The following is a 15435-nucleotide window of genomic DNA, read 5'->3' as shown; positions in this document are numbered from 1 at the left end:
GCAGGCACGCGTGGACGCTCGAACGAGGAGGTGACTGTACATGTCTCTCGTCTCATCGTGCCCCCTTCCGTCACCGCTCGCGTTCTCTCGCTTCAACCACCCCCGCGCCCCTGACGCTTTCCCCCGTCCCTCCCCGCGCATACCGTGCCAGCCAACGAGCCGGGGCCGCTTTCGCTTTGTGCGCGCCGGGGCGGCGGTACATCAAAGCCTTCTAGTTCCCGCTCCGGCCTTTGACGATCGCGTCGCAGCCGCTCGCTCAGTCATCGCTCGGTTGTAGGCGATGCCGGCGCGCCGTAGATGAGCGGCTCGCGCGCGCGCGCGCTCGCACGAGGAGCGCGGGCTCCTCGGGATCTACCGCGGAATCTTTCTCGTTCGATAAGTACGTCACGAGTGATCCAGATTTCGCGATGAGAAAGAAGGGCGATCGAATTTCTAGTGTCGTTCGCCAACGTGTTTACGTGTCCGTGTGATTTTGAGGTGATCGCGAAGAAAGGTCAACGCGATTAGAAGATGTCGCCTCGCGGTGGCAAGTGCGCGCGTGTCAGCAAGGTGGCGGCTACCAAGGGACGTCAAACGCGCGGCCAGCACGTCTCCGTGAATCTTGCGGAAGCTGAAGAAACAATGACGACGACGACGATGGCATTGGTGACGACAATCGTGACAGCGACGTCGACGACGACGATGACGTCAAACGGAACGGCAGTTGCAGCGACGAGAATGGACAAGCCCGTGGTGCACACGACGGCGTGCAACGACGAGGGTCGATCGCAGTGGTCCGAGCGCATGCGCCAGTCCCTGGAGAGCAGCTCCGAGCCAGCCCGTGAAAACGGTACCCCGTTGCATCGTTGTTATCTGGAGAGGCAACGACGACGGGAGAGACAGACCGCCGCGGGGAGGAAACATCGACCGGCGAAGTGCACCGAGAACGCCGCCACCGTCGCCACCGGCTCCTCGTGTTCATCGACGTCGTTGTCGTCGCCGCCACCGGCGCTTTCCTCGCCCGCATCCTCTTGCGCGTCCTCGCGCCGCTCGACCTCACCGCCGTCCTGCGTCTCGTCGCCGACGCGCTCTTCCACCTCGTCGGTTACGAGCGATCCTCTAGCGATCAAGCCAGCGGCCGAGAAGCGGAAGCGGAACGCTGCGGCAACAAAACAGGACAGCGACAGCGGAGCGGCGACTCATGGAGCGACGGAAATTGCAACCATTACCTCCTCGACCACCGTGTCCACCACGTCACCGTTCCCCTCCCCCGTGTCCACATCTTCGGCGTCCTGCCGGACGACGACCACTCCGCGCGGCTACGTCGGCGATCATGGCGCCGCGCATCCGTCCTCGTCCGCCCTCGAGAGGTTGAGAAATGTCCTCGAAAATTACGAACGCGGTCGGATTTATCTCGCCCATGTCTGCTACCTGGACTGGCGGGATCTGCCAGGTAAACGGCGTGGCGGAGGTCGCGAGGCTACGAGGAGCAGCGAACGGGTGTGGGTGGTGGGGGCGGCGGATCACGAGGGTCATCATCGGACGCGATTGTTGGTGGCTGGACGTCACTGGCGGCCACGTTGCTTACGCAAGGTCAACATGCTGAGTCAGCCGGTGGTATACGCTGGTGGCGGTAGGGGATCCTTAACCGCCGATCTCTTCCTCTGGTGGTTCCATCACGAGTTTGCTGTCACAGCGATGGCGATGCATCCGGATGGCGCCGTGCTGGTGGCAGAGAGCGCCGATTATCTGCCGCCGGAGGGTGACTGCGTCGCCGCGGACGGCCTGGTGCGGCTGTTTGTGGTACCCAAGGATTGCATGGAAACACGATTGGTGATCCGAGAGCTGAGAGTGCGACTAGCCACCGGATTACTATCTAAGGCCCGCTGCGGCGTTTACCATGACAAAGTCTTCTCGAGTTCGAGCGAGGAAGTGGCCGATCACCGATTGGACGCGTACCTGAAATGGTTTACATTGAAGGAAGCATTCGCGGATCTCCATCGCGCCTGGCTCAGTATTCGGTCGGACACTTTTGCTCGCAGTTGGACGTTGCCACGAGATCGCGACGATCATTCGTTAGCGGGACGTAACGGCGCCATATTGCCGTCCAGAATCCACGCGGTGGATCAGGAGGAGGACAGGATGCTACTCGTCGAATTGCAGAGTCTTGCCAGGGAGGCTGGATTGGAGGTCGACGACGAGGAGCTGGGCAGGTGGATCGTCGACGAGGAGAGCGCTTTGGCGCGTCTTGTCAGGAAGCGGGAGCCGGACGAAGAGCAGCAAGGATATCGGGTGAAGATTGAGGCGGATGACAAATGGTCGGAACGCAATGGCGATGAAAATGAAGACGGAAACGACGGCGTTGAGGAAGATAACGACGAGGAGGAACCGACGGCCGAGGAGGCTGTCGGACTACTCTCGAGAGTACTGACCTGGATGGAGAGGGAACCCCTCGATCCAGGACTCTTGCTGGCGGTCAGATCGATGCGCGATACCGCCGCACTTATGGTAAGCGGCTGATAAGAGACAACCTGCTCGATAGCTTCAATATCGATCGTTTATGAGACGAGAGAGAGCTAAAGAGTAAAAAGAGAAAGAGAGAGAGAGAGAGAGAGAGAGAACGTGAGAAAAAGATAAAAAAGTGAGACGAGAGAAAAGGAATGAATTACGCGCAATCCTTCGAGTTTGCCAACAGATTGAACTAATTTTATCGACTGTCACTTGACAAAGAGCAACCGGAGGGTTAAAGAAGTAGCGGGCGGATTACACTGCTATGCCCCGAGAAGGGCACTCGAATTCGACGATACGCGAACGGAAAGGTCGAACGAACCCTCGACAAGTACATTTCTCCTCTCATCATGTCCCGTCTTTGCAAATTAACGCTCGAGTCCTCGATAAGCATTCCCCCTCGAGGCGAATCGAATTGATGGATATCGCGTTTCTTTTGAGAATCGTGAACTGTAAGTCCTCGGTGTTATCCTTGCGCCTTTCACGCCGTTAACGTTACCGCGGTACCTAAACACGGTCATGCGATAGGCATTCTCGAACGTATATACAGTGTAGTCTTTATCACGCATGCGTCATATGCAGACCGGCGATAAAACAACATAGTACCGTAAGCAACGGATAAACAGGCGATTACTATCAGCATAAAGATAACGATTATAGACTGCTGGCGAGAAAGATCGTTCAACTGATACTTATTACATACATTACTATATTTATAATGCATTAGTAGATGTGTGTGTGTGTGTATGTATGTGTGTTATTAATTTAAAAATATTTTAGATATTTTTTTTTTGTATTTATAATACAATATATTACACTGTAGCAACATAATTATTATTATCTGAATCACTCCGCAGTATTTTCTTTTTAATTTCCAGCGAAATTATTATATATTAATTGTTATCTCATCAAAATATAGATATGTCGCGGATTTTTTTTACGAAAACTTTGCGCCTTTTATAAAATGTTGGACTCTATAGAGATTCAACGCTTTTATAAAGAGGCTGACTACGAAAAAAATTTGCAAAAACATATATTTTAGCAAACAGAAAATTTAACATAAGGCAAGATATATGTATATTCAATGCATTAACTTTCGCTTACTCCGTTATTTTACAGGCGAGCAAGATGGCAGGTTTGGCGGGGACGCATCCGAGCGGGCTGCCCTTCTTTTGCCCGAACGGAGACCATCTGACGCAACCACCTCCCGCCCACATGGGCATACCACCCTATGGGGCGCTGGACGCTGGCAAAGCGGCTGCCGCGGCCGGTATGTATTGTTGATCATTACTCACCCATTCCTAGAAACATTTTTTTTGCCGCAACAAGCTTCAATCTCAACCTAATCTTTTCGGTGATCTTTCTTCTCGCGATGATTGGTTGTTTTCAGTGATCTATTTGACAATTTAAATTTCTTGTGCCGTAATAATTTACAATTTAACAATTTACAATTTATAATAATAAAATTAAAAATTAAAAAAATATTAATTAAAAATTTAGTATAATAATTTTTTATAATATAATAGTTATAAGTGTTATAATATAATAGTTTAGAATTTATTATAATTTAATTATCAGTTTTGTATATATATAATTGTGTTGAATTTTTTATACAAGTTGCTAAAAAGATAACGTGCCTTTGCATGAAATTAGTAAATTGCTTTATATTTGATGCATTTGGCCTTCGTTCGAGATAGATTCAGTATTCTCTTGTTGTATTTCACAAATTTAATAAAATCTTAGGGAAATTGCATTTGGCTTTCTACTAGGTTGTTGCTCTCATAGATATATAAAATAAGCTTTCATTTATTTATTTAGAAGATACTAGGACTAAAAATCTCTAGATTAAATATCGTTGACATTACTTTTAATTATTACGAAATTAATTACTACGTAATTTTGTGGTATTAATTTTCATTTATAAATCGAATAAAAATTCGAGTAATTTTTTGTCTAATTGTATCATAAAGAAAAAGAGAAATAGTATGTTCACACGGAACTAAAATTTGAAGTCAATAGGCACAGATTGCAGCTTTAAACGGTAACATCAATTGCGTTTACTTATCAACTTTTGCAGAAACGCAAATATACAGCCGCTAATAATATAATAAAACTTCATTTGATGCATGCTTTCGAAGTGAACTTTGAACTACCTCTGTACCATCCTGATTCCCCCCCCCCTCCCCCCTCCCTTTCCACGCGTATCGGTTGAATCAACAATTCTTTCACGAAGTTAATCCGCTATTGTCCGGCCAAATATTGACGTTTCTCTTCAATTGTAATTGATGGAATACTTTTCATCTCTCTTGCACGTAATCGACACGCTTCGCCTGAAAGAGAGAGAGAGAGAGAGGGGGGAGGGGGGGGGGCGTTTTATATATAATTTTATTGTACCGAGCTACGCAAATATTAACGTAACCATTGTAATCTGCCGCTGAACGAGTCCGGCCTTTGCGCAAACCGCGTTTGCGACCGTTAACGTGCAACGCACGTTAATCTTTGTTACAGAGATTTGATAGATGAAACAGCAAATTACAGTACAATTACAGCAAATTACATAAATTCACAGTGCATAAAGTGCATATATGAAGTTATATAGATACTACTCCAGATATTAAGCATTTAAATCTCCTCAAAAATACGACCGGATATAGAACGACGATGCATAAACGTGGAAATGTCTCCATCCTCTCTTTTTCTTTTTTAATCGTAAGTATATTCTCGATTAGGCTGCTCTTGAATTGAAAGATGGCCGATAGATGTGCAAGCGTCGATACTCCTAATTGAAGGAATATTTCTTATCAAGTCAAGAGTAACGGCGATGTCGAGATGCAAATGGGGGTTGTGAAGAGGGCGATACAATCTCCCCAAAAAGAGAGAAACAGGCATTTTGCGAGGGAGAGAGAGAAGAGAGAGAGAATAGCGAATTGGCGTCAAGTACAAGAATAAGAGGGACTCACCATTAAGCTAATCAGCCGAGCATGCGACTCCCTTCTAGCGTTGGGTCAAGAGGGTTTCCGCGCCCTCTCTGCTTCTATACAGCTTCTCCGCTTCTACCTGCTCTACCCACGATCCTTTTCCCTCTCCCAGAATGCTCTCTTTCTTTTATCTTACTTAGAATCATCGCGAAGATTCTACCATCGGTATGCCGGCGTGACCTTGAGGAAAAGTTTCCAAGTAGCGTCATCCCTCGGAGAGCTTGACGCGTTTGCTTCTGCAAACTAAACTTATCTCAAGACAGAATTTTCATCGCGCCGCGCCGTTCTCGCGAAACTTTACGAGTTTTCCCTACGTCGACTTCGTCGACATGTTCTCGCTCCTTCCCGCGAGCGATATTTTTCATCCCCCTTAGAGACCTCGGAGTATGTAAATGTTGTTGATAACGTTTATGCACACGATCATGGGTCGGGTTCTTTGTCTTGCAAACGAGGGTAACATTTCGTCTCTTTGCGGAATGAATCGAGACTCGACCTCACTCCGCTTCGCTTCCCCTTCTCGACTGCTCCGGAACGACGATCTTTCTCCTTCCTTTCTCTACTTCTGAGTTCTCGAATCACCTTCTCTTCCTCGGTTTCATGGTATCAATCGAATGCCAATGATTCCAATTTTTCGCTCCCTCCGTTCTTCCTCTTTTGCTCCGCATCTCATTTGCTCTGTTCTTCATCTTGTTCGATATCTTCTATTCTCTTCTCGCTATTCATCTTCTCTCTCTTTCTCTCTCTCTCTCTCTCTCTCTCTCTCTCTCTCTCTCTTGCTTCTGATATATTTCTAATTAGCTTTGTTTTTCGTTCTCTCCGTATTTATTTCAAAACACCATGGTAAAGAACGTGATGATAGGATAGGCGAGGGGAAAGGAGGAGAGTGTGGTGATGGAGATGGAGAAGCGGGAGAGGGCGAGATGTAAAAGAGGGTGGAGATGGCTGCCGACGCGACCGCGTCCCGACGTTTCGTTTCACCGGGGCTTCGCCATTGATCCGCTTAATTTCTCTCTTCTCCCCTCTCGTGTCCCCTCTCTCTTCTCTCCCTTCTCCATCCGCCTTCTCCTCCAGCCTCTCCGATGTCCGTATACTCTTCTCTTCTCGTTCCTCTTTCCTAGTTCTTTTTCCGCATCACGGACTCTTTTCGCGCGAGTTTCCGAGCTCTTCAACTCTCGACAATGAATAAGATCGATTCGCTTCCTCATTTTTGCATTTTTTTTTTCTACGTAATTTTGATTCCAATCATGAAAATATTTGTTCTGGCGATGATTTACGATTAATTGCGATAAAAAATAGCCTTGTGCTTTGTGAGAAGCAAATTAATAATAAATGAGGTAATGAAAAAGAATAACGCGTTTTTTTGAACAGCAGCACCGACTAATTAGTCGTTTACGATTTAATTAATATCGGTGCTGGATAGCGTCGATTTGTCTTGAGCAAAATCGATATCGCGAGAGCCCGAAAGGGTGCAATTGTATGCGTCGGTTTTGAGCTAAACAACCGCAACAACACGTACCACCTTGTACCGTCTGCACTTGTACGAGCTTCCTGCTAAGCCCCTTGTCGACGACCCCACCTATTTCTCGTCATTGCCAGCTGCGACGTTTCGGCCGTATAATCCTTCGCGAGAGGATTGTTCTATTTTTTTTTTTTTTTCTGTGGGGGTTAGCATACAATTTTAGGATTTTAATATTTTTATAATTTATATTATCGCTTTTTTTTCTCTTCTCGAAACGCTAAAACACTAAAATTGTTACAATTTTCTTATTTTTCGTAACTTTATCAATATCAAATAGACAAAGATAAAAGAGAAAGATCAAAGTGTATATGTGTTGTATTGTCGAAATCTTTTCTGTTTTAATTGCTTAATAGATGAAATTTAGTTTCCGCCTTGACTCAATGGGCTGGTTCACCATTTCCGCTCTTATTTTCATTCCATTCATCCAGTTTTCGAGTCTGTACTACCGGTTTCCGGGAGCCGGAAGAATTCACGACGGTAAAGTCTAATAGAGCGAAATAGGCGAGCTCGCGCAAGGGATTGGGAAAAGCTACGAGATGTGGTCGGAAAAAAGAACTCGTGAGCACCGGCCGAGTTAAAATCGACTTCTCGGCGGAGGCGGAATAAAGAGTGAAACGAAAACGGGAAGAAGAAGAAGAAAAGAGAAAGAGAACGTGGTACACGGAACATCGGGAGCTCGGGTTGTTCGAGAATAAAAGAGTAATTTTCCGGGTGGTGAAACGCTGATAATGGGGTTGCAGACTGCCGAGTCGACTGGAAAGTGATTAAGCACACATGACGGAACCCGCGGACTCGACCAGGATATTACGAAGCACCCCTTTCCGATCCGCCATCCTCCTCACGTTTCCTTGACGCTCCTCTTTTCCTCCCAACCCTGCGAGTCCCTTCCCTCACTACTTCTCTCTCTCTCTCTCTCTCTCTCTCTCTCTCTCTCTCTCTTTTTCTTCACTTGCTCTCTTTCGTAAATGGTGCTCCCAATTCCCGGTACTCTCTCGAGCATCGCATTAGATGCATAGTGGAGCGTTCCGGTTTTATCGGGTGCGCGAGTTTCGACCCAGCCAGCATCCATCGGACTCATCCTCGTCCCCTTTCCGCCGTATCGTTAACCGAGATTAAGCCCCAACTACGCTTGCTCGATTTTAATCCCGTCTGTCCTCGGCCGATTGCTCGATAATTCACTGAATGCTGGAATTTTTAGACTTTGATCTCGTTCGTCTTCATTTTATTTTTTTTCATCATCTCATCATGCGACGTTAAATCCTGAGCTTTCTCGTAATTAGAATGGTGATAATGGAGAGGAGCAAATGAGCGAAAAGCAGATAGTAACATTCAAATATCAGAGCGCTCACATAATGTGTAATTTGCGCTACGATTGTCGTACCTGAAACAACGTAGGCGAATATATATCGTGTTGCACACGGCACATCTACATACAAATTCACGCGCGCAAGATAAAATATCGGATTATTACTTTTACGTGGGATTAAATTTCATTTCGGTCGCCATTGTTTTCACGGGCTCGAGAGTGCTTCGTTATTCAAATGAGATTAAAAGCCCCGGGCTGAGTGGTAGCCCGGTCTCGTTACAGTCGAGTGGCTAATCGTCGTTATGCGAAGATCGAAAGTAGCTCTATCGTATAAAAAAAAAAAAGTTCCAACATCAACGTGTTTTGTGCATGTCGTCGCGAATCGTTTTATTCTTTTCCATCTGCATTATACAAATAACGTTGGAAAATGAAAATAACGTATTCGTTTTCCAAAGAGGATAACAACTCTAATTTTCTCTATACGAGATAACGAGATAAAGCGAGATAAAAAGATAGAAGAGAGGTACGTAAAACTGATGATACGTTTTTTTTTTTTCGTTATCCGATAGTTATCTCTACCTGAAAACACGAAAATTTATAAACTCACAGATACTAACTACTCTATTAAATTGTATTGCAATTTCGATATAATAGAACTCTTCATTTGGAATTTCGCACGAGGCGACAAATAGCCAAGAGCGAGATGATAGTTTAGAATCCCGATTGTTTTCGCCGAGTTTAAGCGCGCTTCATTATCGTGGCGCAAATTTATCGGACTCCAGGAGACGGAAGGCCGATCTCTTTACGGTCGATCGGTCGACAGTCGTTACACACAGTCGGGGATTGAGAAGTGGCCCTATCCGGGGAAAACCACGCGTTGACCGATTTCAGCGCGCGCTCACGAAGGGTCGAGAGGGGAAGATTGTCACGGGGAATATGCCTCCGGGACATATTCGCCCGCAAAACGCAAAAAGGAGCGGGGTGGGAACAAGCTCTGGAGAGTCCATCCAATCCGTTCGCGTATACTGCATCGAATGACAGCAGAAAAAGAGAATATGGTAACCGGCAAAGGGAAGGAAAAAGAGAGAGAGAGACGTATTGGCCTCGTCAAGCGGTTTCAGGCTTGCCGATACTCCGGGCGCTTCTCGTCGACCCTTATGAAGCCAATTACACTTCGCCTCGCCAAAGGCACCCCACTTACACCCGCGCCCAATGTTCCCCGGGCGCGTTCTCTTCTCTCTCGTAGCCGTGATCGGTTCCGCGGCACGTACCAGTTACATTAGATACCGATGTAAAAGCATATACCTTGTCCGTTATTCAGCCAACAATAGCTGCGTAATTTTAGTTTGTGTTATTTGAGTGATCGTTTTTTTCCAATTGTAATAATCCTCAATTCGAACTGCGCGTACACTCTTGCTAAAATTGTGCAGTCTCCCTATTGGGAGAAATAATTCAGGAAATGATAAAAAATTTGCAAATAATTATTTTATTCCTGTCTTTAGTGAGGAATTATTTAGTAATAATCTTTAATCGTTTATGCTAAAAATCTCGAATTGACGAATAATATTATTGTCAACAAATTTTTAATTGTCTGCACGTAATTCCGCTAATGTAACGTGGACTTGATTGCAATTATTATTAAAAATCAGATTGTTATCGATACCGTTCATCCATCGTCGTTCGGATGAACGTGTTATACGGTGTTAAATTTCATCAACGGCTGTTCTCTGGGTGATGATTCCGATGGCGTATGCATTCCACTTCGTGTCGGGTACTAGTTACAGAGGGTGCGGCCGCGCACGCTGATCAATGCCTGCTCTCTCTTGCTAGGAAAGAGAGAGCTAGAAAGAGACAGACAGTTAGCACGATCTTCGTTGCTTCGTGTGTTTGTAGTGCAAACTCACGCGATATATTAAACGCATAGTTTCCTTTTCGTTCAATTGCATCGTTTCTTTGATCTCGCCGTAATAATATTTATTCTGTATACATTAATGTGCGCGAATAAAAATACTGGCGCGCTCGTTGGAACATTGAAAAGTATGAGTTCTTATTTTTTATAATAAAACAAAATAATATTAATTATTCATAATACAGGATGGTTATTCCCTGGAAAAATCTAGGAAATCTGAAATTTTCAGGCATTTCTTTTTATCTTCTAAAATCAGGAAAGTCTGCAATCTCAAAACGTGCACGCAGTAAAGAAATTTATTTTAAAAAATTGCATGTAAAATTTCTCTAATTTTATCTCAAATTTTGAGCAAAGGTACATGAAAAATCAGGAAATTTTCAGAGAATTTTTTTACAAGATTTGTAATAATAAAAAAACAAAAAAGCTACTTCTAAGACAGTCGCGTGCATCATTCGTATCTATATCAACTTTTTCTTACTTTTAAACAGTTTGATGGAACAATATCCAAGAAATAAAATTATTCAGCATCTTGATAAAATTATAGGAAGTAATAATTTTTTTTTCTTGGATTTGAAAAAAATTATTTTTTGTTGAACTGTGTGCGATTTTGTTCTCACATATAAAATATAGAATTCATTGATTAAGAGTATGTAATTGAAAAAGAAAGTTTGCGCGTTGCACAAATCACGGAAACAGTTCGCGTAGCGTTTCTTGTTGCCGTACAGCCTTTTTTGATTTCGCAATCTCGCCGCGATTAAATTGAACGTCATCACTTAGTGACCGTAAAATTGGTCACGCCGCCGGCTAATGAAAGATTAAACGCGTTATGACGCCGTTCATCGCTTGTACGAGATGTGGCCGGTTTATTCTACATCCCGGTACATTAATTCGCGCGAGTCTCGGTTATCAACGACTGAAATAACATTCATAAGAACGGAACAGACGCGGACAGACTTGACACGAAAAAGACTATAAGCGGCAAAAATAGAAATTTTGTGAATCTGCAGAAAAAAATCTGAATATACACGACTGTAGAATAGGATTTTGTATACAATTGAACGAAGCAGAAGAAAGAGTTTCATCGATCACTTGATTGTACCAGGAATAATTTTTTGTTGCAGGTCTCACGAGGGCACCGATGTACCCTTTCTCGACGGGCCAGTATCCATATCCCATGCTTAGTCCAGAAATGACGCAAGTCGCTTCCTGGTAAGTCGACGCTTATTCGAGATTCACGTATCTCGGTATTTTATACTTCAAAGTATTTCCATCCGTTCTTTTTGAAACACTAGTCACCAAGCCTATATAAAAATATATAATTCATAATATTATAAACGAGGAAGCTCTAATTTTAATTTAATTTTAATTTAATCACATTTGTGCTATGTTGCGATTGGATCCGTATAACAAAATATTACGTAATATTATTACAATTTTAATTACAGGCAGATATATATTCGACCGAATATACGCGATGAGATCAGAGCAATATTCAATTTCGCGAGATAAACGCGCGCGCGCGCGAGCCACGTTCATAGAACAAGAATCATTTTACATACATTTCCGGATATATATACGTATTATATCATATTTTATATTAATTACACGCGTTAAATAATTGATTTACGCTTTGCAGTAAACGCAAATGAAAAGTAGTGAAGAGTATCGGATTTCGATCACATCGCCGATGCGGTCCTTGGCGATGTTAAAATTATCCGAATACTCGACGCAAATTGTGCATCGCGAATTGCGCACAAAGATCGCTAAATATTCATAAAAGTATCAGAAAAAATACACAAGGGAGAAATGTCACGTGGCCGATCCTTCGCTTTGATAAATTTTTCCCTTTGGGGTGAATTTAATGTAAAGTGTGCGAATTTGCATGATAAACGTCGTCGGTGGATTTCTCCGGTTCGAGGTACGATGTTCGTTAATTCCCTCTCTCGTTACTAACGAGTACTTGGAACACGCGACGCCTAAAAGCGACCTTTCGTTTAACGGCTACCGCTTCTATTATATATCGCTAATCGAGGACCCTCGAAATAAAACGCACAGATAATTGCGACGCGTTCGCATTCAGCTCCAGTTTTCCGTAGAAAATCTCGACATATCATCGCACGATATTTGTCGATGGCTTTGGTCAAGGCGGTCATCCTCTCAGTTCCGGTCTATTAGATCCGATACGGAACCTCTCGGATACGGAATCTCGTCGTCCTTGCCTCAACATCGTAGATGTCACCCTCTTTTCGCTTTAGGAGACAGGTCCTCACGATCAGGTTTACGCTCGGAGCCTCCGCTCGTGCGGTTTCCCCTGCTCGTTATTTGCTTTTCGCTCGAGTCACTCCAAATTGCGATTTTCCACGGATGATTAGACCCTGTTCTTCTCAATTAGAAAGGACTTACGGTGGTCCTCGAGACTTACATTGGCTCGAGAAGAGCAGCATGCGCTTGAAAAAATATCGACGACATCGCGCGTACGGAATTTCACTCTCGCGGTTTTCAGTACGAGTGGCTTGAAAAGAAGAAGAGAGGGAAGGGGGGAGAGATGAAACGCGGGAGAGGACCACTTGCGATAATGAGAAGGTCGGCAGCGCTTTTATTATTACGCAAAGTGTGGAGTCCGAGTTCTATGTTCTTGGCAACGAGAGCGCGAGCAGCGCGTTCATGAAGAGACACGTACTAATTACTGTTACGAGTCGGTGGCCCGCGGTGTTAATGATAATTAATTAACTGTCGACACTGCATGCAGATATTGCAATATTAGCGCTCGACCAGCCATTCGCGATGTCGTATCATGATCAATATTTTAGTTTGGTCATTTGATCGAAAATATATAATTCGAATCAGCTCAAATGATAATTAAAAATAATTTTTTTTATTTGTCTGTTTTTTTTTCTTTTGGTTTGATTCGTTTAATTTCTTTTTCTCATTAAAAACGTAACATGATAAGAGTTTTTATCCTAACAGATCGTATCTATTTATAATTTTGTAAACAGAAATTCTCGTATAATTATTATATAAATTTTTTCATGGATATAGAAACGAGCGGATCGATCAGTTCGAGAAAATTTCTTTAGCTATCTTTCGGAAAAATATTTTATGCGGGAAAATATCTTCCGCACGTATGATAACAATGATGACTTGTAATGATAAATATTTACAGGCACACACCGAGCATGTACCCCATCTCACCGGCGAATGCTGGCTTCCGGAGTCCATATCCCACGAGCTTACCCATCACCAGTTCCAGCTTATCAAGGTCAGTAAAAGTATTTTTTACTGTGGAAACGAGCTAATTGTCCCGTTATGTCAGTGCGCGATGAAAAAAATAAGATTTTTCTCAATTTATATTTATCTCTGCTCTTGATCTTTCAGTGATCTCTACCGGTTTTCACCGACGAGCCTCATGCCACCGCATCCTGGTCTTAGCCCGCACGCACACGCGTTAGCGTCGCACGCGTTGGTGTCCTCGGCGTCAAAGGCGGATCACTCCACCCTGGATCACAATCACAGGTTCGTTCTTTTCAGTCTCTTGGTGTCGCTGGCGGCATCTAAACATCCAAGAGCAAAATCGAATAGTCGATATCATCCCTTCCTAATCCCCCATCATTACCGGTATCTCTTAAACTGAATCACTGAAAATATCACTAAAGCGGTGATACAAGATTTTGCCGAAGATTAGTGAGTATTTCATGTTTTATCTCCCATTAATTATGGCAACAAAATTTTATTTTACTATGTAATAAATTCATAAGAAATAATGTGAAACTCTTGGTCAAAAATTTAGATATTTCTTTATCAAATTATATATATTGCTATAAATTTATCTCATATGTAATATTACAATAATATAAGACGCGCATTTTTTAAAATATCGCTGATAAAAACAGCCATTACTTCTGATTGATTCTTTCAGTGAAATTTCAGTATATTTATAATTAATTATAAAATCAACATAAACATGATTATTTGCTGTTTTTTAGCGACAATATATTGATTCTGTTTAAGAGATTCCATTTCGCTCTTTCCATTCAGCTTGACGAATTCTGCGCTCGAAACCGGCGTTCGGGAAAGTCTCGAGATGTTTAAAGCAATAACTTATGAGCAATCCGTCACACTACATTCACAACAATCTTTAACGATCACCATATTGGTTATTACAAGTTTTATGTCCCAAAGAAAAAAGAGAAAAAAAAGAAAAAAGTGATAAATGTACGTGCGGTGAAAAAGGCACCATAATCTTCAGAATGAAGATGCATAAATTTTTTGTATGAACTTTTAAAGAAGTCGTCACGGAAGAATTTTATCTAACGTCGAACTACATTATATGTGGATATAATTAATTTAAAATACGTGCGTTTGTTTTTTATTACGCGTGGATGAAACTCGTTACGAGAAGAAGAATCATCATCCGCAAGTTGATAAAACGAATATTTATATAAAAGACCTGTGTGGAAAAACATAAATTTTAAAAATATTTAAATAGAAAATGATCACACACAAATACAAATATAGTTTGCATATAGCATCCAGTATTCTATTGTGACAAACAATAATTCTTTTCATTACAAGGAACGATTGCTGGATAATCAATAATGTGTAACCTTGCATTGGAAAAACAAATAAGAACATATCATAATAATAATTGCGAGACTGCATCGCAATTATTAATCATGGAATGGTATCGTATTTTCAATCAACAATTTATCCAATCAAAAGAGAGAGATTCTGCCGATCGACGGACGAATATTCCGCCTTCTGATAACTGTTCATTAACTCAACATTTTCGGGTAGCGTTTTCCTGCAAGGATATTCCTGTTTCTTCAGCTGGCATCTTCCGGATGGCAAATATCCTGCGAGGATCTTCCTGACCACCTCACGATCGCATGCCGATTCAGTTCGACGAATTCTCACCCCCATTAAACGGGAAGCGCCTCGGCAATCGATAATAACGTCGGAATAACGTTGACAACTGCAAAATTGGGGTAGACATACCAGCATAGCGCGTCTGTTGATAAGGAAGCGTCGCGCTGGGGATGAGACACGGATAGTTGCGACACGACGACCGTAGGGGGTAGCACATCCCGATCTACCCTCGTGCACTCTTCTCTTTACCCTTCTCATCGACGTCGTCCGGAGAGCGTGTATAACACTTATCGAATGACTCTCTCCGCACAGCGTCTGCGCCTGCTGCCTCGACGCCGCCGCCGTTACCGCCGCCGCCGTCGTCGCCGCC

The 15435-nt window shown here is 43.5% G+C and overlaps 1 protein-coding gene across 4 annotated transcripts in view; it reads left to right on the top strand.

Annotated features, from left to right (window-relative positions):
• Positions 1–507: 507 nt before the first annotated feature.
• Positions 508–15435, top strand: part of LOC126848264 (uncharacterized) — a 32776-nt gene continuing 17848 nt past the window's right edge. For all 4 annotated transcript variants that reach the window (XM_050589043.1, XM_050589036.1, XM_050589057.1 and 1 more), the window contains exons 1-5: positions 508–2487; positions 3607–3757; positions 11321–11408; positions 13363–13458; positions 13575–13712. In XM_050589043.1, the coding sequence (XP_050445000.1) occupies positions 511–2487; positions 3607–3757; positions 11321–11408; positions 13363–13458; positions 13575–13712 (2450 nt within the window). In that variant the 5' untranslated portion in view covers positions 508–510. The remainder of the gene's footprint in view (positions 2488–3606; positions 3758–11320; positions 11409–13362; positions 13459–13574; positions 13713–15435) is intronic.

The sequence above is a fragment of the Cataglyphis hispanica genome, chromosome 1, assembly GCF_021464435.1.
Source record: "Cataglyphis hispanica isolate Lineage 1 chromosome 1, ULB_Chis1_1.0, whole genome shotgun sequence".
Lineage (NCBI taxonomy): Eukaryota > Metazoa > Arthropoda > Insecta > Hymenoptera > Formicidae > Cataglyphis > Cataglyphis hispanica.
This window is presented reverse-complemented; position numbering and strand designations above follow the sequence as displayed.